Source organism: Ahaetulla prasina, chromosome 3 (assembly GCF_028640845.1).
Source record: "Ahaetulla prasina isolate Xishuangbanna chromosome 3, ASM2864084v1, whole genome shotgun sequence".
Taxonomy (NCBI): domain Eukaryota; kingdom Metazoa; phylum Chordata; class Lepidosauria; order Squamata; family Colubridae; genus Ahaetulla; species Ahaetulla prasina.
In genome coordinates, this window is record NC_080541.1 from 124,428,616 (window position 1) to 124,452,285 (window position 23,670).

Below are 23,670 nucleotides of genomic sequence, written 5' to 3' on the forward strand. Positions count from 1 at the left end.
AACCATTTGGAAAATGCATCCACAACTATTAGGAATGTTTGGCCGTGAAAAGGGCCAGCAAAATCAATGTGGATTCTTGACCAGGGCCCTTGGGGCTTTTCCCATTCTCTGACTGGGGCCGTTGGGGGTAGAGGTCTGGATTCTTGGCAAGCCTGACATTTCCCTACCCTCTCAGCAATCTCTGCGTCCATGAGTGGCCACCATACATAGCTTCTGGCTAACCCCTTCATCCTTACGATCCCTGGGTGACCTTCGTGGAGGAGGTCCAATACCTTTCCCCTTAACTTTTCAGGAATTATTACACGATCACCCCACAACAGACACCCCCCTTGAGCTGAGAGCTCATCTCGTTTTTTGACAAATTCTTTGAACCTTTCGCCCGGCGCAGCGGGCCACCCTCTCTGTACCCAACCGAGTACAGTCCTTAACACAATGTCCCGGTATGATGCCCGAGCCACTTCCTTAGATGTGACTGGGCCAGAGTCCAAAGAGTCAATAAGTAGGATGGGTGTCCCTGGAGTGGGGTCTTCGGTCGCCCCAGGTAGTGGGCATCGGCTTAACGCGTCTGCGTGCCCCACTTCTTTTCCTGGTCGATGTTGCAGCTTGTACGAATAAGCGGCTAAGAATATAGTCCATCGGGTCAATCGCGGCGAAAGTGCCACAGGCGTTGGGCGGTCGCCAGCCAGTATTCCTAGCAGCGGTCTGTGGTCAGTCACGATTTCGAAATTCCGCCCAAATACATACTCGTGGAATTTCTTGACCCCTGACACAATGGCTAGTGCTTCTTTGTCTAGCTGGCTGTAGTTCCTCTCTGGGGAGGACATCGTTCTTGAATAGAACGCTATAGGGGCTTCTGTGCCGTTTGGAAGTCTATGGCTGAGTACGGCCCCCACCCCATAAGGGGAGGCGTCGCAAACCAACACTAGGGGTAATGAGTCGTGATATTGGATGAGCAGGCTATCACTTGAGAGCAGGTTCTTTACTGCTTCAAAAGCCCTATTTTCTGACTTTCCCCAAGACCAAACAGTATTTTTCCCTAAGAGCCTATGCAGCGGTTCCATAGCAGTTGCTTTGTTCTTTAAAAGACCGTAAGATCATCAGGAATGCCTGCAGCTCTGCTTTGTTTTTGGGCGCTGGAGCCTTTCTAATTGCCTTAACCTTGCTCTCAGTAGGGTGAATTCCTTTCTTGTCTATCCGTAGCCCAAGAAATCGTGATTCGACCCGATCTGGCATTTGTTTGTCTTGACTTTTAACCCGGCTGTCCGAAAATGCTCAAGACCTTTCTTAACCGCTCCCCAGTTCCTCCATGTTTTCCCTGAAATTAGGACATCATCAGTAAGGAACTACCCTGGGAGCCCCTGCAGTAGTCGTTCCATCAGATTTTGGAACAGCCCTGGTGCCACACTGACCCCAAATTGTAATCGGTGCACTTGAATGCACCCTGTGCGTCAATCGTTTGGGCTTCGGCTGTGCTGGCGTCTACTGGCAGTTGTTGGTAGGCTTGGGCCAAGTCTAACTTTGCAAAGACTTGGCCTTGCCCCAACGAGTGCAATAAGTGTTGGACTAAGGGAACCGGGTAAGGGCTTTTCTGTAAGGCTTTGTTAAGCGTCGCCTTGTAGTCAGCGCAAATTCTAATTGACCCGTCCGGTTTTATGGGGGTGACGATTGGCGTCTCCCACCTTGCGTGATCGACTGGCACCAAGATCCCTTGATTAATGAGCTTATCCAGCTCCTTATCAATTTTTGGTTTTAGGGCAAAAGGGACTCTCCTCGCCTTAAGCCTAATGGGGGCTACCTGGGGGTCTAAGTTGAAGGAAATAGGGGTCCCTTTGTACTTGCCCAGGCAGTCCTTGAAGACATCTTCGAACTCGTTAAAGAGAATGTCTTTCAGGTTACAGTCACTTCGGTAGATGCCAGTCACTCCCATGCCCAGGGCACGAAACCAGTCTAGTCCCAACAGACTGGGCAGAGTTCCTTCGACGATCGTGATGGGCAGGGTCTTTTTATGTGGACCATACTCGACTCGGACGGAGGTGGTCCCTCGAACAGGGATGCGATTCCCCTGGTAGTCGTGCACTCGTAGCCGTTGGGCTTGCAGGTGGCGCTTCACGACGGACGGCAGCGACTTCGCCAGAGTGTCCCAGGACATGATGGTGATCGCTGATCCCGTGTCGACTTCAAGCTTGCACCGTACTCCCTCTATCTTGGGCTTTGTGAAGATCTTCTTCTCCACTTTGGTTGAGGCGCGGCCTATAATGACAGTCGTTTGGTTAGACTTCGCGCCTTTCTTGTTTGAACCAATCGCGGGCCGCCTTTCCGGTTCCGCGTTTTGATTGGCCGATTTGAATTTGAACGAAAAGTCAAGATCACTATCTAAGTATTTCTCACCGATAAAGTTCGTCTTTGAGGTCATTATTTTCTCGTAGGAGCTCTGCTTTTTCTTCATACTCTTTGCAAAGTTTCTCTTTTTCTTTGGCCAATTGTAGATTTTTATTTGTAAGCTCCTGAATTTTTAATTCCAGCTCCTCTTTTTCTGCCAGAAGTTTTGATATTTCCATTATCTTTCTGCAAATCATGAAGACCGGAGAGAAATTAGCCCCCTCAGGGTTTTTTTTACTTGAATTATCAACCTTTTTATTCAATTACAACACGTTAAAAATACCTTCGCGCGCGCGTGTGTGTATGTGTGTAAATACATAGGAAATAATACTTTAATCAATTATTTTTCTTTAATTCAGATGGCTGCCATATTGGTGAAAAGTGACTAAAACTGACTGCTTAGTTTCTAGAAAAAGAGTGAAATGAGATGGAGGTGAGGTGATGTCATGAGAATGCGTCCCTCAAACAAGAATCTTTTGCTGCAGCTGATGGGACATGAAAGTGAATTCTGTGTCAGAAATTTTGCAACAAGCCTGTTTTTCAAGGTAGGCCAATCTCGTGTTCCCACCACAAAATGTGGTTACATTCGAATAGCCTCTGCATAGCCCAGGGACCTGTGGCCTGCCCTCCTTCCTCAACGTGAGGTTAGAAAGCTTCCAAAGGTAAGTGTGGGTATGTTGGGCATGTAGACATAATCATAAAATACGTTCATAATAACAATCATTCCTAATTTCTTTTTAAAAGTATTTTTGAAAGCCATTTTTAAAAAAGTGTGGACATCTGTAAATACAGATGCCCACAGGAACAGGAAGCTCAAGAGCAAGGCCCAAGAAAGGGTATAAATACCTCTGCCTCCCTCCCTCCCTTCCTCGACTTACGACCACAACCGAGTCCAAAATTTCTGTTGCTAAGTGAAACATTTCTTAAGTGACCTTTCTTGCCACATTTGTTAAGTGAATCACTGCAGTTGTTAAGTTAATAACACGGTTGTTAAGTGAATCACTGCAGTTGTTAAGTTAATAACACGGTTGTTAAGTGAATCTGGGTTCCTCCTTGACTTTGTCTGTCAGAAGGTTGCAAAGGGTGGTCATGTGACCCTGGGACATTGCAACCATCATAAATATGAGCCAGTTGTCAATCATCTGAATGTAAATCACATGACCATGGGATTGCTGCGATGGTCATAAGTGTGAAAAATGGTCATAAGTCACTTTTTCCACTGCTGTTGTAACTTCAGATGGGGATGTTGTTGAGAGAGGGAGGGAGGGAGAGGTATTTATACCCTTTCTTGGGCCTTGCTCTTGAGCCTCCTGTTCCTGTGCAAGTAATGTATTCTATTGGTTGTCAAACTCCCGGGGATCATAGCTAACTTTGTAGTTGGTCTGAGTCTCAGGCTTGGTTGAAGCTTACTGAGGCAATGAAGGGGCTTTTCCTATTGTGGCTGAATGACTTTGCCCTGGTTTGGAACTTGAGTGAGGTTTAATCCCATCACCATGAGGCTGAAGATCTTTTGTCTTGTAGATAGGCTGGCCCAGTCCTCCTGGCGCTATTAAGAAAGGTAGGGCTGCTTTCCAAGATCATGTTTTTCCTTTAGTGAAATATCATATTCTGCCATTTTAATATTTCTCAAAATATTTCATTCTTCTAGGAGAAGGTGGGTACTAACTTTCTACAGTGTCATTTAACAAACTTGTTATAAGTCGAGGACTACCTGTAATAACGTTCACCTCCTTCCCACTGGGGTACTGGCTAGGAACAGAAACTTTGGGGCTCCTGCAGATGTGGAAGAGGGACATCACTATGCACCCCAGCTAGATTTGTTAGTCATTAAAATCCTACTGTACAATTTGTGTGTGTGAGTGTGAGAGAGAGAGAAGGGAGGGAACATTGAGTTACCTTAGAATTCCAACCTCCAACAGATATACTAGATTACAGAATCCAGAAATCCTAATTACACCCCCCACACACACACCCCAGGATCAGTCTACCGGCTGTGCCAGCATCGGAAAATTCACCGCTCTTTTCTCAAGGGAGGCATCTTTGCGCACCAAAGACTCTCCTCCCGCCCCCGCATTGCCAAAGAGAAAATGCAGTAAGACCTTTTGATTCCGGCCCGGCCTCAGCCTCCGAGACCGGCTGAAAGTCACGGCAGTTTCCTGTGCGCAGTCCAGGCGGCGCTCCACATGCCCGAGGGGTTCAAAGCAGGGAGAGGGAGGGAACATTGAGTTACCTTAGAATTCCAACCTCCAACAGATATACTAGATTACAGAATCCAGAAATCCTAATTACACCCCCCACACACACACCCCAGGATCAGTCTACCGGCTGTGCCAGCATCGGAAAATTCACCGCTCTTTTCTCAAGGGAGGCATCTTTGCGCACCAAAGACTCTCCCCCTCCCTCCCTCCCTCGACTTACGACCACAACCGAGTCCAAAATTTCTGTTGCTAAGTGAAACATTTCTTAAGTGACCTTTCTTGCCACATTTGTTAAGTGAATCACTGCAGTTGTTAAGTTAATAACACGGTTGTTAAGTGAATCTGGGTTCCTCCTTGACTTTGTCTGTCAGAAGGTTGCAAAGGGTGGTCATGTGACCCTGGGACATTGCAACCATCATAAATATGAGCCAGTTGTCAATCATCTGAATGTAAATCACATGACCATGGGATTGCTGCGATGGTCATAAGTGTGAAAAATGGTCATAAGTCACTTTTTCCACTGCTGTTGTAACTTCAGATGGGGATGTTGTTGAGAGAGGGAGGGAGGGAGAGGTATTTATACCCTTTCTTGGGCCTTGCTCTTGAGCCTCCTGTTCCTGTGCAAGTAATGTATTCTATTGGTTGTCAAACTCCCGGGGATCATAGCTAACTTTGTAGTTGGTCTGAGTCTCAGGCTTGGTTGAAGCTTACTGAGGCAATGAAGGGGCTTTTCCTATTGTGGCTGAATGACTTTGCCCTGGTTTGGAACTTGAGTGAGGTTTAATCCCATCACCATGAGGCTGAAGATCTTTTGTCTTGTAGATAGGCTGGCCCAGTCCTCCTGGCGCTATTAAGAAAGGTAGGGGCTGCTTTCCAAGATCATGTTTTTCCTTTAGTGAAATATCATATTCTGCCATTTTAATATTTCTCAAAATATTTCATTCTTCTAGGAGAAGGGTGGGTACTAACTTTCTACAGTGTCATTTAACAAACTTGTTATAAGTCGAGGACTACCTGTAATAACGTTCACCTCCTTCCCACTGGGGTACTGGCTAGGAACAGAAACTTTGGGGCTCCTGCAGATGTGGAAGAGGGACATCACTATGCACCCCAGCTAGATTTGTTAGTCATTAAAATCCTACTGTACAATTTGTGTGTGTGAGTGTGAGAGAGAGAGAGAAGGGGAGGGGAACATTGGAGTTACCTTAGAATTCCAACCTCCAACAGATATACTAGATTACAGAATCCAGAAATCCCTAATTACACCCCCCCCCCACACACACACACACCCCAGGATCAGTCTACCGGCTGTGCCAGCATCGGAAAATTCACCGCTCTTTTCTCAAGGGGAGGGGCATCTTTTGCGCACCAAAAGACTCTCCTCCCGCCCCCCCCGCCCCCCCGCATTGCCAAAGAGAAAATGCAGAAAGACCCTTTGATTCCGGCCCCGCCTCAGCCTCCGAGACCGGCTGAAAGTCACGGCAGTTTCCTGTGCGCAGTCCAGGCGGCGCTCCACATGCCCGAGGGGTTCAAAGCAGGGAGAGGGAGGGGCCACGTCCTCCTGCCACACTTCCCCTTCAGGGGTTGAGGGCCAAGCCAATTTGCATCGTCCAAACCTCGCAGAGACCCCACCACCCCAGCCGAGGGGAACTCTCGTATCGCGCGCAGAACTCTCAGGAGAAGCCGATCGTCTCGGCAGCTTCAGAGGACCAACGGAGCATGCGCAAGAGAACGTTGCCCCTAGTAATTCCTGCGGAGTGGAGCGGGGGCTGCAAACCTTCCCGCGCCTCTTCTCCGGCTTGCACGATAGGCTGCCGTGGCAAGCGGGGACCACCAGGTGGCTCCCTCTGCGGTCTGCGGAATCCTGGCAGCTTTCGCGTTTCTAAAGGGAACTGAGCATGCGCCGCCTTTTTCCCGCCTCCGCTTTTCTGCTCCCAGCCTAAAGGAAAGGCACGGGTCCTTTCTTCCCCCACCCGTCCTTTCCCGACTCTTCACCTCCAGCATCAAGAGGCTGCAGGAGATCCTGCAAGGAAGGGAAGGGCTGGGAGGTACATCTGCTTCCCCGAAATGCCGGATGAGCCGCTGTGCAGCATCCCGAGGAAGGGGACTCCTCCAGTTGGCAGGCTACAATGGGGGGGGGCACACTCGGAGTGAATGTGGGTCTTTGCAAAGAGGCCGCACTCCAGGCAGAGTTTGGGGGGGGGAGGGGCTTCCTTTCCCTCCTAGTCACAATCTCAGCCAGCACAGGAATTTCTTTCCTTTGAGGCTTCTTTTCCACTTGATCCAGTGATGCTGGGAAAGATTGGGTGCTCCTTATGAGCCCCAGGAAGGAGTCCTGTCTTTAGGATGTCTTCCCAGCATGCCAAGCAAGGGTGAGAGTGCCACGGTCGCCCCATGGACGATCAGTGGCCTGGATGATTTCTCCGAAGCTGCTGGAAACGTTGCTAGGAGCTCCCTGGTGGAAGCCAGGAGTGAGAGGTTGAGGGAGCCCTCGTGAGAGTGAGTAGGATTCAAAGATATCAAGCATGTGTTTGGGTCTGTCTGGACTCCTGATGGCCTATCAGCTGGAAGGCGAGGTGGCTGGGTCAATCCGGTCAAAGGCTTCCTTGATGGATCTTGTTGCACTTAGTAGTTTGAAAACCGATTCTAACCAAAAGGCCCTAGAAGGTCCATTTCTGTCTGGTTCCAAGGAAGAAAGCATTGGGCAGATTCTCTCCATCCCTTGGGGACCACAATTCAGGCCCCCAAGAGGGATGCTTTCTTGGTCCTAAAGAACCAGCCAGGTGAGACCAGCTCTCAGGCAGTTGGGACACCCCTTCTCCACCAGAGACCCTGGAAGAAAAGCTAGTACTATCCCAAAACAATGGCGATTAATCCTGTGCAGAGCAGATGGGCAGGGGCCCAAAATGTTCTGGCAATTATGCTGGGCATTTTCAGATCAGGATAAATCTGGAAAATTCCCTTTTTCAAAGGAAAGTCAAATGAACTTTCAGTATAGCAAGAAATGTGTTTGGCAGGATGCCAGTTACCTTCTGTAGGAAGAGGGGCAGCCGAATTCCATCTGATTCCAACCCTCAAAACATTTAATCTGGAAGACTTTTCTAAAAAGATCCAAGATCGGTAGGATCCATTTAAGAGCTAAAAGGATTTCATTCCACAGTTGAAATTTTTCTACCTATCTGCATGGGGATAAGAACTTAAACAGGTCAAGGGAATTCCTGATCTTAAGAACTTTCCTCTTTGTAGATCCAAAGAGATTGCTTGAGGCGGCTTTTCAGCACCATGAACAAGTATAGTACACCAGAGGTGGGGAAAAAATTCCAATCATTCTGGTTGGACCTTGTGGGAAATTCTACTCAAGCATCAAGACCCAACAACCAGAGGGAAGCAACCACAAGTTTCAGTCTATAACAGTGATGGCGAAGCACTTCGGCATGCGCGTTCCGCACATGCGCTCCTCAAAACTGCAACCAGGAAGAGGAGCTGCCCAGGGAGCATACATGCACCGAACAAGGTACTTTTGGTTTCCGGCACGCGCGTGTGTGCTGGCCAGCAAGTTTTCCAGTTACTGCCGCACATGTGCCGATCAGCTGGCAGCCTGCACATTCTGCATTGGGGCGAGGAAGTGTTACCTTGGACTTTTCTCCCTGCTTGAGTGTCATCAGTCTCCAGGCAGTGTCTCCAGTAGGAGAGACAATTCTGCAGAGAGAGAGAAAGTGGGAGGGAACATTGGAGTTACCTTAGAATTCCAACCTCCAACAGATATACTAGATTACAGAATCCAGAAATCCTAATTACACCCCCCACACACACACCCCAGGATCAGTCTACCGGCTGTGCCAGCATCGGAAAATTCACCGCTCTTTTCTCAAGGGAGGGGCATCTTTGCGCAAGGGTGAGAGTGCCACGGTCGCCCCATGGACGATCAGTGGCCTGGATGATTTCTCCGAAGCTGCTGGAAACGTTGCTAGGAGCTCCCTGGTGGAAGCCAGGAGTGAGAGGTTGAGGGAGCCCTCGTGAGAGTGAGTAGGATTCAAAGATATCAAGCATGTGTTTGGGTCTGTCTGGACTCCTGATGGCCTATCAGCTGGAAGGCGAGGTGGCTGGGTCAATCCGGTCAAAGGCTTCCTTGATGGATCTTGTTGCACTTAGTAGTTTGAAAAGCGATTCTAACCAAAAGGCCCTAGAAGGTCCATTTCTGTCTGGTTCCAAGGAAGAAAGCATTGGGCAGATTCTCTCCATCCCTTGGGGACCACAATTCAGGCCCCAAGAGGGATGCTTTCTTGGTCCTAAAGAACCAGCCAGGTGAGAGGAAAAACAGGCTCAGAAGGCCTGAAAATCAAGTGCCCACTGATAATTGTTCCTTTGCTGCGCCCTGATAATTTCTGTTCTTCCAGCTTGTTCATAGCTGGCAAAATGGCAACAGAAAGTGAGAATTCAGTCCTTATTGCGTGTTGTCCTCTTAACTCCTCTTTTCTTTGCTTCCAGGTGAAGAGCCCGCAATGGAGGCAATCATTCCAAGGCAAGAGGGAATCTGCGTAGCTCGTCTCAATAGCCACACTGTTGGGAGGAATCTCCCTGGAGGATCGAACTCAGGTCACATCTGGGTTGGGTTGCCTGAATGCAGTGAGGTCCCAGGAGTTTCCAACCGCCTTCATTCATCGTCTTCTGTTACACACAAACTGTTCTAATCAAAGAGATTTATTCCCCTTCCCCTTCAGCTGACATCAACTAAATATAAATTCCTCATTAATTGGAATAAGTTTGATTTTGTTGTTGGACAGGAGATAACACATTAGTGGCACCTTTTTATTTAAGACACTGACGTGGATACCCATCTTAACATAACATAACATAACATCAGAGTTGGAAGGGACCTTGGAGGCCTTCTAGTCCAACCCCCTGCCCAGGCAGGAAACCCTATACCATCTCAGTCAGATGGTTATCCAACATTTTCTTAAAAATTTCCAGTGTTGGAGCATTCACAACTTCTGAAGGCAAGTCGTTCCACTTATTAATTGTTCTAACTGTCAGGAAATTTCTCCTTAGTTCTAAGTTGCTTCTTTCTTATACCCATCTTAACATAACATCAGAGTTGGAAGGGACCTTGGAGGCCTTCTAGTCCAACCCCCTGCCCAGGCAGGAAACCCTATACCATCTCAGTCAGATGGTTATCCAACATTTTCTTAAAAATTTCCAGTGTTGGAGCATTCACAACTTCTGAAGGCAAGTCGTTCCACTTATTAATTGTTCTAACTGTCAGGAATTTCTCCTTAGTTCTAAGTTGCTTCTTTCTTATACCCATCTTAACATAACATCAGAGTTGGAAGGGACCTTGGAGGCCTTCTAGTCCAACCCCCTGCCCAGGCAGGAAACCCTATACCATCTCAGTCAGATGGTTATCCAACATTTTCTTAAAAATTTCCAGTGTTGGAGCATTCACAACTTCTGAAGGCAAGTCGTTCCACTTATTAATTGTTCTAACTGTCAGGAATTTCTCCTTAGTTCTAAGTTGCTTCTTTCTTATACCCATCTTAACATAACATAACATAACATAACATAACATAACATCAGAGTTGGAAGGGACCTTGGAGGCCTTCTAGTCCAACCCCCTGCCCAGGCAGGAAACCCTATACCATCTCAGTCAGATGGTTATCCAACATTTTCTTAAAAATTTCCAGTGTTGGAGCATTCACAACTTCTGAAGGCAAGTCGTTCCACTTATTAATTGTTCTAACTGTCAGGAATTTCTCCTTAGTTCTAAGTTGCTTCTTTCTTATACCCATCTTAACATAACATCAGAGTTGGAAGGGACCTTGGAGGCCTTCTAGTCCAACCCCCTGCCCAGGCAGGAAACCCTATACCATCTCAGTCAGATGGTTATCCAACATTTTCTTAAAAATTTCCAGTGTTGGAGCATTCACAACTTCTGAAGGCAAGTCGTTCCACTTATTAATTGTTCTAACTGTCAGGAATTTCTCCTTAGTTCTAAGTTGCTTCTTTCTTATACCCATCTTAACATAACATAACATAACATCAGAGTTGGAAGGGACCTTGGAGGCCTTCTAGTCCAACCCCCTGCCCAGGCAGGAAACCCTATACCATCTCAGTCAGATGGTTATCCAACATTTTCTTAAAAATTTCCAGTGTTGGAGCATTCACAACTTCTGAAGGCAAGTCGTTCCACTTATTAATTGTTCTAACTGTCAGGAATTTCTCCTTAGTTCTAAGTTGCTTCTTTCTTATACCCATCTTAACATAACATCAGAGTTGGAAGGGACCTTGGAGCCCTTCTAGTCCAACCCCCTGCCCAGGCAGGAAACCCTATACCATCTCAGTCAGATGGTTATCCAACATTTTCTTAAAAATTTCCAGTGTTGGAGCATTCACAACTTCTGAAGGCAAGTCGTTCCACTTATTAATTGTTCTAACTGTCAGGAATTTCTCCTTAGTTCTAAGTTGCTTCTTTCTTATACCCATCTTAACATAACATCAGAGTTGGAAGGGACCTTGGAGGCCTTCTAGTCCAACCCCCTGCCCAGGCAGGAAACCCTATACCATCTCAGTCAGATGGTTATCCAACATTTTCTTAAAAATTTCCAGTGTTGGAGCATTCACAACTTCTGAAGGCAAGTCGTTCCACTTATTAATTGTTCTAACTCTCAGGAATTTCTCCTTAGTTCTAAGTTGCTTCTTTCTTATACCCATCTTAACATAACATAACATCAGAGTTGGAAGGGACCTTGGAGGCCTTCTAGTCCAACCCCCTGCCCAGGCAGGAAACCCTATACCATCTCAGTCAGATGGTTATCCAACATTTTCTTAAAAATTTCCAGTGTTGGAGCATTCACAACTTCTGAAGGCAAGTCGTTCCACTTATTAATTGTTCTAACTGTCAGGAATTTCTCCTTAGTTCTAAGTTGCTTCTTTCTTATACCCATCTTAACATAACATCAGAGTTGGAAGGGACCTTGGAGGCCTTCTAGTCCAACCCCCTGCCCAGGCAGGAAACCCTATGCCATCTCAGTCAGATGGTTATCCAACATTTTCTTAAAAATTTCCAGTGATGGCGAAGCACTTCGGCATGCGCGTTCCGCACATGTGCTCCTCAAAACTGCAACCAGGAAGAGGAGCTGCCCAGGGAGCATACATGCACCGAACAAGGTACTTTTGGTTTCCGGCACGCGCGTGTGTGCTGGCCAGCAAGTTTTCCAGTTACTGCCGCACATGTGCCGATCAGCTGGCAGCCTGCATATTCTGCATTGGGGAGAGGAAGTGTTACCTTGGACTTTTCTCCCTGCTTGAGTGTCATCAGTCTCCAGGCAGTGTCTCCAGTAGGAGAGACAATTCTGCAGAGAGAGAGAAAGTGGGAGGGGGAGAATCTTGGCCTGAATAACCAACTTGGGCTTCTCTGCGCAGAACTCTCTCCTCCAGTGGGTGAAGTCAAGGGAGACTCTGCCTGGAAAGCAATGATGCTGCAGAAGGGAAAATTCCGGTGGGACCTGAAGTTGGCAAATGGGCCGTTTTCGGCCTCCAGAGGACATCTGGGAGTTGGGGTGAGGAAGACTGTTTTTGTCTTCCCCAGACTCCTAGAGAGACTCTGGAGCCAGGTGAGAGAGGAAAAACAGGCTCAGAAGGCCTGAAAATCAAGTGCCCACTGATAATTGTTCCTTTGCTGCGCCCTGATAATTTCTGTTCTTCCAGCTTGTTCATAGCTGGCAAAATGGCAACAGAAAGTGAGAATTCAGTCCTTATTGCGTGTTGTCCTCTAACTCCTCTTTTCTTTGCTTCCAGGTGAAGAGCCCGCAATGGAGGCAATCATTCCAAGGCAAGAGGGAATCTGCGTAGCTCGTCTCAATAGCCACACTGTTGGGAGGAATCTCCCTGGAGGATCGAACTCAGGTCACATCTGGGTTGGGTTGCCTGAATGCAGTGAGGTCCCAGGAGTTTCCAACCGCCTTCATTCATCGTCTTCTGTTACACACAAACTGTTCTAATCAAAGAGATTTATTCCCCTTCCCCTTCAGCTGACATCAACTAAATATAAATTCCTCATTAATTGGAATAAGTTTGATTTTGTTGTTGGACAGGAGATAACACATTAGTGGCACCTTTTTATTTAAGACACTGACGTGGATACCCATCTTATACCCATCTTATCACTGGGCGGGTCAGTGCATAACAATAAAATATAAAAACTAATAAAATGATAACCACAAACTGTACACTGTACGGTACCAGCAAAACCATTCTCCCATCACACCTGGACTCGTTTCAAACTACCCCGTGCATTTTTAACATAATGCCTCTGAAAATATTTATGTGCCGTACTTCTACCATACCAAAGGAAGGCATGCCAACCTAATTACAAATCATGTCCCTCTATTAATAGTAGTCTTTTATTTTTCAAATTTACCCATTCATTTCACCATGTCACGGCTGACGCCTGGTAATATAATTCCCAATCTGGAAGTCCAAAGCCCCCATTACATCTGGATTCCTATAACATTTTCAATTTGATTCTTTGTTTTTGCTTTGCCAAATGTATTTCAAAATCATTCTATTTAATTCATTGAAAATTTTCTTTTCTAATTTTATCAGTATAGTTTGGAATAGGAAAAGTACTTTTGGTAATACGTTCATTTTAACGACAGCTACTCTCCTTGTCATATTTAGTTGTAAATTCTGTCACCTAAGTCCAATTTAATTTGTTGCATTAATTTTGTATAATTGTCATCTTTGATTGTCACACACCTTGCTGTTAGGTAGATACCGAGATATTTAACCTTTTTTACTACCTGTAGGCCAATTTTCTCTGTCAGTTCCTCTTTGTTTATCTGTTATGTTCTTAACTAATACTTTGGTTTTCTCTTTGTTTATTTTCATCCCTGCCACCTCTCCATATTCCTCAGTTCTCATCAATTTGGGGCCAGTGTTACAGATTGGTTTAAAGTCCATTTTACTTTCCTCTTTTGTCCCTTCCAACTGATTTTGATTGGATTGTGGTCAGCCCATAAATTTGTTTCTATTTCAATCTCTTGCACATTCCCACTCAATTCCTAGGTCATCCAAACCATATCTATTCTAGACCCAAGATTGGTGCACGTTAGAATAAAATGTATTCTGTTTCTGGTTCATTTCTCTCCAAATATCTTGTATCGACAGTTCTCTATCATTTTAGTAAGGGCTCTAGGTAGGGTCCTTCTTGTATTCTTATTTGTTTACTACTTTTATAGTCCAGATTTGCGTTGACTATTGTATTGAAATCTCCCATAATACAAATGCTTTCATATTTTGCTTTTAATATCTTTTTATGAAGTTTTTTTGTAGAATTCCTTTTGTCTTGAGTTTGGTGCATAGATAGCAACCAGGAGAATCCGTTTTTTATTTAAAATCACCTCCAACATCAGAACTATCCCTTCTTCATCTTGAAAACCTGTTTGGCATTTATTGTCTCTTTAACATAAAATACCACGCCTCTTTTTTTTCCTGTTGTGCTAGTGAGTAAAGTAGATTTCCCAGTTTAGACTATCCCAACAGTTTATATTTGTTTTCTTAAAATTTCCAGTGTTGGAGCATTCACAACTTCTGAAGGCAAGTCGTTCCACTTATTAATTGTTCTAACTGTCAGGAAATTTCTCCTTAGTTCTAAGTTGCTTCTTTCTTATACCCATCTTAACATAACATAACATAACATCAGAGTTGGAAGGGACCTTGAGGCCTTCTAGTCCAACCCCTGCCCAGGCAGGAAACCCTATACCATCTCAGTCAGATGGTTATCCAACATTTTCTTAAAATGTACTTCTTGAACTGCTATTATGTCCAGTTTTAATTTTGTATAATTGTCATCTTTGATTGTCACACACCTTGCTGTTAGGTAGATACCGAGATATTTAACCTTTTTACTACCTGTAGGCCAATTTTCTCTGTCAGTTCCTCTTTTGTCCCTTCCAACTGATTTTGATTGGATTGTGGTCAGCCCATAAATTTGTTTCTATTTCAATCTCTTGCACATTCCCACTCAATTCCTAGGTCATCCAAACCATATCTATTCTAGACCCAAGATTGGTGCACGTTAGAATAAAATGTATTCTGTTTCTGGTTCATTTCTCTCCAAATATCTTGTATCGACAGTTCTCTATCATTTTAGTAAGGGCTCTAGGTAGGGTCCTTCTTGTATTCTTATTTGTTTACTACTTTTATAGTCCAGATTTGCGTTGACTATTGTATTGAAATCTCCCATAATACAAATGCTTTCATATTTTGCTTTTAATATCTTTTTATGAAGTTTTTTTGTAGAATTCCTTTTGTCTTGAGTTTGGTGCATAGATAGCAACCAGGAGAATCCGTTTTTTATTTAAAATCACCTCCAACATCAGAACTATCCCTTCTTCATCTTGAAAACCTGTTTGGCATTTATTGTCTCTTTAACATAAAATACCACGCCTCTTTTTTTTCCTGTTGTGCTAGTGAGTAAAGTAGATTTCCAGTTTGTTCATTAGGTCATCTTGATCCCAGTAACACTAGAAGCAGCAGAAATGAGAGACAAGTCTGTATCAAGGTGGGATGGGATGGGATGGCAAGTTTCAGGCCCTTCCTCATGGAGGTGATTTAAGACTACCTCAAGTTACTCGTTCGCATATTGCGCAATTTCTTCAAGACATTTTCCATGGATCCCTAGAGTCATTCTTTCTGATTTCTTTCGGGGATTCTTGTCTGAGGCTTTTCAGAGATGTTTGTAGCCATGCTTGCATATCTGTTTTGGATGCAATAGAACCATGCTTTCTGGAACTTGCTAGGAATGTTTGAAGCCATCCATCCTTAAGTTTCTTTCAAAGCAAGCAGGTTCTACCCAAATCATTCTCTCCTTCTTCTTTACCATGCTTGTTTTTTATTCCTTGTTTTTGATTCCTTGTTTTTGATTCCTTGTTTTTGATTCCTTGTTTTTGATTCCTTGTTTTTGATTCCTTGTTTTTGATTCCTTGTTTTTGATTCCTTGTTTTTGATTCCTTGTTTTTGATCCTGGATGCCCTTAATAGATGCTTCAAGACATTCCCTAGTCCCTAAATGGGAGGCTTCAGGTCCTTCCTCTTTACCATCCTTGTTTTTGATTCCTTGTTTTTGATTCCTTGTTTTTGATTCCTTGTTTTTGATTCCTTGTTTTTGATTCCTTGTTTTTGATTCCTTGTTTTTGATTCCTTGTTTTTGATTCCTTGTTTTTGATTCCTTGTTTTTGATTCCTTGTTTTTGATTCCTTGTTTTTGATTCCTTGTTTTTGATTCCTTGTTTTTGATTCCTTGTTTTTGATTCCTTGTTTTTGATCCTGGATGCCCTTAATAGATGCTTCAAGATATTCCAGAGTCCCTAGATGGGAGGCTTCAGATCCTTCCTCTTTGAAGCTATTTACAGCTATTTCAAGCCATTTTTGACATCTTGTTTGTATGTTTCAGGACCTTTTCCAAGTTTTTCAGGGATTGCTGAAGCCATTTTTTCAGAAGTGATATGGGTTCTTCAGAAAATGAAAAGCTTTCAAAGGATCCTTGAAGCCATTTTTCATTTTCAGAAAATGAAAAGCTTTCAAAGGATCCTTGAAGCCATTTTTCATTTTCAGAAAATGAAAAGCTTTCAAAGGATCCTTGAAGCCATTGTAATATATTTTCCATGGGTCCTTCAGAACATTACTTCTGGAGGTTTTCTATTGATTTTTCAAACCAGCTCTTCCTCAGAGTTCTTTTCATCTCCACCGTGGACTTCTGTAGATCCCGAATGAACCCAAGTTTTGTGGTTCCCAGGGTTTTCTTTTTGTGGGGAATTCAACCCATTAATATTTACTGATAGCATCTTTACTAAAGCATCTTTACTAAAGCATCTTTACTAAAGCATCTTTACTAAAGCATCTTTACTAAAGCATCTTTACTAAAGCATCTTTACTAAAGCATCTTTACTAAAGCATCTTTACTAAAGCATCTTTACTAAAGCATCTTTACTAAAGCATCTTTACTAAAGCATCTTTACTAAAGCATCTTTACTAAAGCATCTTTACTAAAGCATCTTTACTAAAGCATCTTTACTAAAGCATCTTTACTAAAGCATCTTTACTAAAGCATCTTTACTAAAGCATCTTTACTAAAGCATCTTTACTAAAGCATCTTTACTAAAGCATCTTTACTAAAGCATCTTTACTAAAGCATCTTTACTAAAGCATCTTTACTAAAGCATCTTTACTAAAGCATCTTTACTAAAGCATCTTTACTAAAGCATCTTTACTAAAGCATCTTTACTAAAGCATCTTTACTAAAGCATCTTTACTAAAGCATCTTTACTAAAGCATCTTTACTAAAGCATCTTTACTAAAGCATCTTTACTAAAGCATCTTTACTAAAGCATCTTTACTAAAGCATCTTTACTAAAGCATCTTTACTAAAGCATCTTTACTAAAGCATCTTTACTAAAGCATCTTTACTAAAGCATCTTTACTAAAGCATCTTTACTAAAGCATCTTTACTAAAGCATCTTTACTAAAGCATCTTTACTAAAGCATCTTTACTAAAGCATCTTTACTAAAGCATCTTTACTTCTTCTTGCATTATTTTACTTACATCTAGATCTTGTAATCCTGGTTGTTCTTGCTTCTCTGGGTGCGTTTACTATTGCTCCTTCTCGTTCTGAACCCTTTTTTTTTTCTCCTTTTCACTCTGATCTTGCTGTGGATATTTTCCTTCTGCCATTAATAGTTCTTGTCCTTTATGTGTTATTTCACCTCTTATTTCCTGTTCCTCTTCTGTGTTGAAAAGATTATCATAAAAATCCGTTGCTTTATCAAGTGAGTCCAATCACTATCTTTTTTTCCTGCCAGGTAAATAAAATTTTCAGGCATCAGCCACCTGAAATTAACATTATGTCTAGTCAGCACCGTAGTCAGAAAGCGATATTGTTTTCTAAATTCCCTTATTCTCCTGGGAACTTGTTTCAAGTTCTTGTTATGAAGCTTGTTATGAAGCTTGTTATGAAGTTCATGCTGTAATACCATCATACATTAGGAAACAGTATGCCACTCACTCCAAAAAGGCCCAAGAAGTTTTGGAAAACCAAAACAATAAATATTTCCTGATAGATTTCCCATTTGTTCATTTGGTCGTTTTGATCCCACTAACACTAGAAGCAGCAGGAACAAGAGACAAGTTTGGACCAGATAGGATGGCATGGGAGGTTTCAGGCCCTTCGTCATGGAGGTGATTTAAGACTATCTCAAGCTACTCATTCACATATTGCGAGATTTCTTCAGGACATTTTCTATGGATTCCTAAAGCCATTCTTTCTGGCTTCTTCCAGGGATTCTCGTCTGAAGTTTTTCAGAGATGCTTACATATCTGCTTTGGATGCAGTAGAACCATGCTTTCTGGAACTTGCTAAGGATGTTTGAAGCCATCCATCCATCCATCCTTAAGTTTCTTTCAGAGCAAGCAGGTTCTACCCAAATCACTCTCTCCTTCCTCTTTACCATCCTTGTTTTTGATTCCTTGTTTTTGATTCCTTGTTTTTGATCCTGGATGCCCTTAATAGATGCTTCAAGACATTCCCTAGTCCCTAAATGGGAGGCTTCAGGTCCTTCCTCTTTGAAGCTATTTACAGCCATGTCAAACCATTTTTGACATCTTGTTTGTATGTTTCAGAACCTTTTTCAAGTATTTCAGGGATTGCTGAAGCCATTTTTTCATTTTCAGAAAATGAAAAGCTTTCAAAGGATCCTTGAAGCCATTGTAATATATTTTCCATGGGTCCTTCAGAACATTACTTCTGGATGTTTTCTATTGATGTTTCAAACCAGCTCTTCCTCAGAGTTCTTTTCATCTCCACCGTGGACTTCTGTAGATCCCGAATGAACCCAAGTTTTGTGGTTCCCAGGGTTTTCTTTTTTGTGGGAAACGGGTCCAAATGGCTCTTAGACCCTTGGATTGGCTGACAAACCTGACTCTTCTCTTAAGCCTTGGACTGACTTTACTCTTTTGCATGCTTGTCTTTGGAAAACACACTTTGTAGAATGAAATTTCTCTGAACATCCAGTTTCAGGAAGGGTTGGTAGAAATTCTGAAAAGACTTAGCAGATACCAAGAATCTGGGCACAATTCAGCTTATAACAGGGTCTGAAAAAGACAGGTAAACTCTAGGCAGCTTCAGAAGAACATTGGCTCTCCTTGGAGATCCTAAGTTAAGTCTAAGAAATTTTAGAATGGTTCCACAAGGAAAGATTTCAGTAAACCACTGAAGTTGAGAATTCAGATCAATTGAGATGCAGCAGTCAAGGTATTAGATGGAGATTCGAGTCAAGGAGATTCCCAGTTCAAGTCCAACATGGACATTCCTGGGTGACTTCATCACACTTTCTCATCCCTTTATCTCACACAGTTAATTTGATGGAGGGAAAGAGGAACAAAGATTCTCCAGTACCTTGAGCTTCTAAACCGTGAAGCAATATAGACTGACACCTCCCAAATTCCAACTCTGGGTTGTGCAGAGGGGCGCTCCTGCATGCTGATTGGTTCTGACTTTCTAATGGGAAATGGGGAAGGCAAGGCACATTGAAGCAGGAAATGTTAAAATTTGCTGACGTAGAAAAGGAACATGTATGTAACTGCCCCCGAACAACAGATGCACACGTTCCCTCATACGTAGTGCCAGAGTAGTCTGCTCAAGTTAGCAGACTGCTCTGCTAACGAGTTACCCTCCTTGAATTCTGTTATCTCTTATCTAACTCCAAGGAGGTGCTAATTGTTACTTGAGAAGTGTCCTGTGCATAGACCGTTTAAGAATAAATCAGTTTAAGTGGAACTTCATGCGTGGACTTGGTCTTTCCATCAGACACCATGTTGTCAAACTGATGCCATTTCATTCCTGGGTCATAAATTAATTATCCATGACATCATGTGACAGCTTTAACATTGTCTCCTTTACAGCGTAATCTTTATTTCTTTGAATGGTCGGGGCTCTGAAATTCTTTGGCTGGAAGCCCAGTGATCTCTATATTTTCTGGATGCTTATAAAATGGCCTTGTTGCAGTCTCCAAATGCTGTGGTTCTTCTTAAGGGTATAGATTATTTTATGCAACAGATAGTAATGTACTCAGCACCTAGATCCTATTGCAAATGCCCTAGGATCAAAACTTAATTTAGTTTGCGATTGCTAGTACCGGTATTTAGTGGGCTTTCAGCTAGTAACAGATTCATAGTGGATATGAATTTCTGACTGTCACAGACTCAACAGCACTTCCGAGGAGACTGAAGTCCTTGAGGGCCACCAGCCTGAAGGATTCTACCGCTAACCCTGTAATGGAGTTTAGCAGCTGAAGGGGAAATGATGCCATATACTATGGAGGTAGGCACAGCAGCAATAAACCCAACTACTCTTTAGAACCCAACTGAATACAAATCACCAGGACCTCACAGATTACATTCCAGAGTTCTAAAGGTGCTGGCAGATGTAATCTCAGAACCACTGTACCACATCTTTCAAAAATCCTGGCATCAGGGAACTATCAGAGGCCTGGAAAAGAGCTGATGTGGTTTCCAACTTCAAAAAAGGGAAAAAAACAGACCCAGGAAACTAGAGACCAATCAGACTAACATCAATACCTGGGAAGATACTAGAAAAGATAATAAAAAAACAGATCTGCCAACATCTAGAAACAAATAAAGTAATAACTAGCAATCAGCATGGATTTGTTAAAAACAGATCATGCCAAATGAATCTTATTTCATTCTTCAACATAGTGACTAAAGCAGCAGACGAGCAAAATATTTTGGACATAATATACTTTGACTTCAGCAAGGCATTCAGCAAAGTAAACCACAACCTACATCTTGGTAAGCTAGAAAAAAGTGGGATAGATAGCATCATAACCAGATGGATTTGTAACTGGCTTATAAACTGTACTCAATGTGTGGTCCTTAATGGGTCTATGACTACGTAAGCAGTGGGGTACCACAAGGTTCTGACTTAGGCCCAGTACTCTTCAATATCTTCATAAACAACTTAGATGAGGAATAGAAGGGGAACTTACCAAATTTGCAGATGATACTAAGCTGGCAAGAATAACAAACATCCCCCACCTAGATGATAGGCTCAAGATCCAGATGGATCTCAACAGACTTGAACACTGGGCCCTGTCTAACAAAATGAAATCCAATGTAGAGAAAAGTAAAGTCTTACATTTAGGCAAAAAAAACCAATTGTACACATACAGACTGGGTGAAACCAGGCCTAATAGAAGTAACCATGAGAGGGATCTTGGAGTCTTAGTGAACAACCAGTTAAATACGAGCCAACAGTGTGCGGTGGCAGCCATAAAAGCCAATGCAATTCTAAATTGCATTAATAGAGGGATACAATCAAGATCAAGTGAGGTACCAATACCGCTCTCTAAAGCCTTAGTAAGACCATACCTAGAATACTGCATCCAGTTTTGGTCACCACACTATAAAAAAGATGTTGAGACTCTAGAAAAAGTACAGAGAAGACCAACTAAGATGATTAGGGGATTGGAGACTAAAACATATGAAGAATGGTGACAGGAACTGGGCATGGCTAGTCTAGAGAAGGATCAGGGGAGACATGATAGCAGTGTTCCAATATTTGAGGGGGTAGGTGTGGCTGGGGGGGTGCCATGTGACTGGGTGGGAGTGAGTGACATTGAGTTGGCCACGCCGACCCAAGTTTTGTGGTGCCCAGTGTTTTCTTTTTTGTGGGAAACGGGTCCAAATGGCTCTGTTTGTTTAAGGTTGCAGATCCTTGTTGTAGGGTCTTGGGAGAAAGGCTGCTTCTGGCATGGAGATGATATGCTCCATTTCACATGGAAGGAGCAGAGCCTGGCTTCTTCCCTTACACACAAAGTGTCAAGGGGCTCATGCTCCTCTCCAGCCTCTTTTTTTTTTTTAAAGAAATTTTATTTTTAACAAAAAAAAACAGAAAAAAAACATTCACATCAAACAATTTCAATATGCTGAAGGGGTGTTTACATATCTTCTTGTGCAATCTCAAGATGAACATCTCTTTCATAAATATATCTTTATTTTTCTAACGTATTTTCCCATCTAGCCATTTATAGAATAAATCCCATATTTTATAATATTGCTTATCTTCTTGATCTCTAATTTCAAAAGTCAATTTACTCATCTCTGCACATTTCATCATCTTCCTAATTATTTCATCTTGCAAAGGTAATTTCTCATTTTCCAATTTTTGGCAAACACAATCCTGGCTGTTGTAATAATATTCACAATCAAATATTTTATATCTCTAGTATATATCTCAGGAATAATTCCCAACAGAAAGACTTCCGCCTTAACGTCTATGTGCTTTTTAATCATTTTCTCCAACCATGTGTATCTTAGTCCAATATCTTTTCGCTTCAACGCATGTCCACCACATATGGTAATATGATCCAGATGCCTGATGACAATTCCAACATTTTTCGGATTTGTCTTTAAACATTTAAACAAGCCACCTCAGGATATTTGGCTCGAGTTTGTCAGATGTTTTGCTTTTGAGGCTGTCTACCAAGCTTTAAGCATTTCTTATTTAATTGATGTTCCACCATTTGAGGCTTCGTCTTGTTTTGAGCTTCTGTCTTGTCTTCTGTAATGACACTCACAGAGACTCTTTTGCTCTCTATAGTGCTAGGTTTCTGCTCCATCTGGTCTCTGCCCATCAAGAAGGTGCAGCAGCCCTTCCTCAGTCGTGTCTCTCTAGGAAAAATCAGGTGGTTAGATGTGAATCTGGACAAACAACCAAGTATTCTTAGTTAAAAAATGATGGGAACTGTTTTGATGTCAGGAAGCTCTCACTCTTGTGTGTAAGTGTATAAATATTGTTGGGCAGTGGGGGTTGGAGATTGAAAGATCTCTCCTATACATATGTTCCCATTCACTTCCATGAGATTAACTCCTCAGATTTGAATATGCAAAAGTATAATGAGCCATAATTCATTCATTTCTTTCTGAAGTAAGGAGAATGTCAGGTTTGTCCAATCTTTCTAAGATAAGGAGAACCTAAGGTGAAATTCTGGAACAGGAAGTTCATGGTGGCAATCTAAAAATTTCTCATCTCTGTAGTCTTTCTTTGTGCTCTCTGCAGAGCTCCTCTTTCTCGTCAGTCAATTCAAAATTTTTGAACGTCAGCATCTCAGTCTTGATTCGGAGCTTTTCGTTTTATAATGTCACGTTTCGACACCATTGCTCTCTTTCTGTAAATTATGTGGACCAGAGAGATATTAGCCCTCTTAGCCTTTTTTTACTTGAATTCCTAAGCATACCTACATTCCTCATTATTTATGCATTCCTTTATATCTATTGCTCTTCTCTTATTCACCTATAGATACATATGAAAGAACGGAATCTTTCTTTTATCCAGTATATCTGGCCTAAGAGCTCTAATAAATAAATTTCAGTTTGAAAGAGAACGTCAAGCTCTATCTAAATATTTCTCACCTATAAAATTCTTCTTTGTCATTATTTTCCCATAGGAGTTGTGGATTTTCTCCAGCCTATTTTTTAACCTTGGAGCTGAGATTCTTATTCTCTCCAAGCTTGTCTTGCTGCCCAGGCTCACCTGAGCTCCTTTTCCTGTAAAATGTCAAGAGCAGAGTAAAATAGCCCCCTTAGGTTTTTTTATTTGAATCATAAAACTGGTTTAAAACGAAAACTAATTGAAATAGCTGAGAAAGGAAGAGAAATTCAGGGTTGCTATCTAAACTTTCTCACCTGCTCAGCTTTTCTTCCTACTCTTTTCAGAGTTCCAGTTGGAGATTTTTATTTAGAAGCTCCTGAAGTTTTAATTCCAGCTCCTCTTTTTCTGTCAGCAGTTTTGACATTTCCATTGTCGTTCTGCAAATTATGAATCTGAGGTGCCAATGGTATCTCTGGCATCTCGAATGCTTTTCTAGAATATACTTTTCATCACTTGTCTGATAAAACCGCCAATCGCATTGTCAGTGTAGAAATTATGAACGTTGTGTTTAATATGTGAACTTGATAGGACTATGCAAAGATTTGAAGGACTTCTGTAGATCCCTAATGCCTTTAATAGAGGCTTCAAGCCA

The 23,670-nt window shown here is 42.6% G+C and overlaps 1 protein-coding gene across 1 annotated transcript in view; it reads right to left on the reverse strand.

The window, feature by feature from the left end:
- The window catches only part of LOC131195015 (uncharacterized), a 47,673-nt gene extending 24,250 nt beyond the window's left edge, over positions 1 to 23,423 (reverse strand). The window contains exons 1-2 of the mRNA XM_058176637.1: positions 23,333 to 23,423; positions 23,060 to 23,194 (exon numbers count right to left, since the gene is read on the reverse strand). Coding sequence (XP_058032620.1) covers positions 23,060 to 23,081 — 22 coding nt within the window. The 5' untranslated portion in view covers positions 23,082 to 23,194; positions 23,333 to 23,423. The remainder of the gene's footprint in view (positions 1 to 23,059; positions 23,195 to 23,332) is intronic.
- Between the last annotated feature and the right edge of the window lie 247 nt (positions 23,424 to 23,670).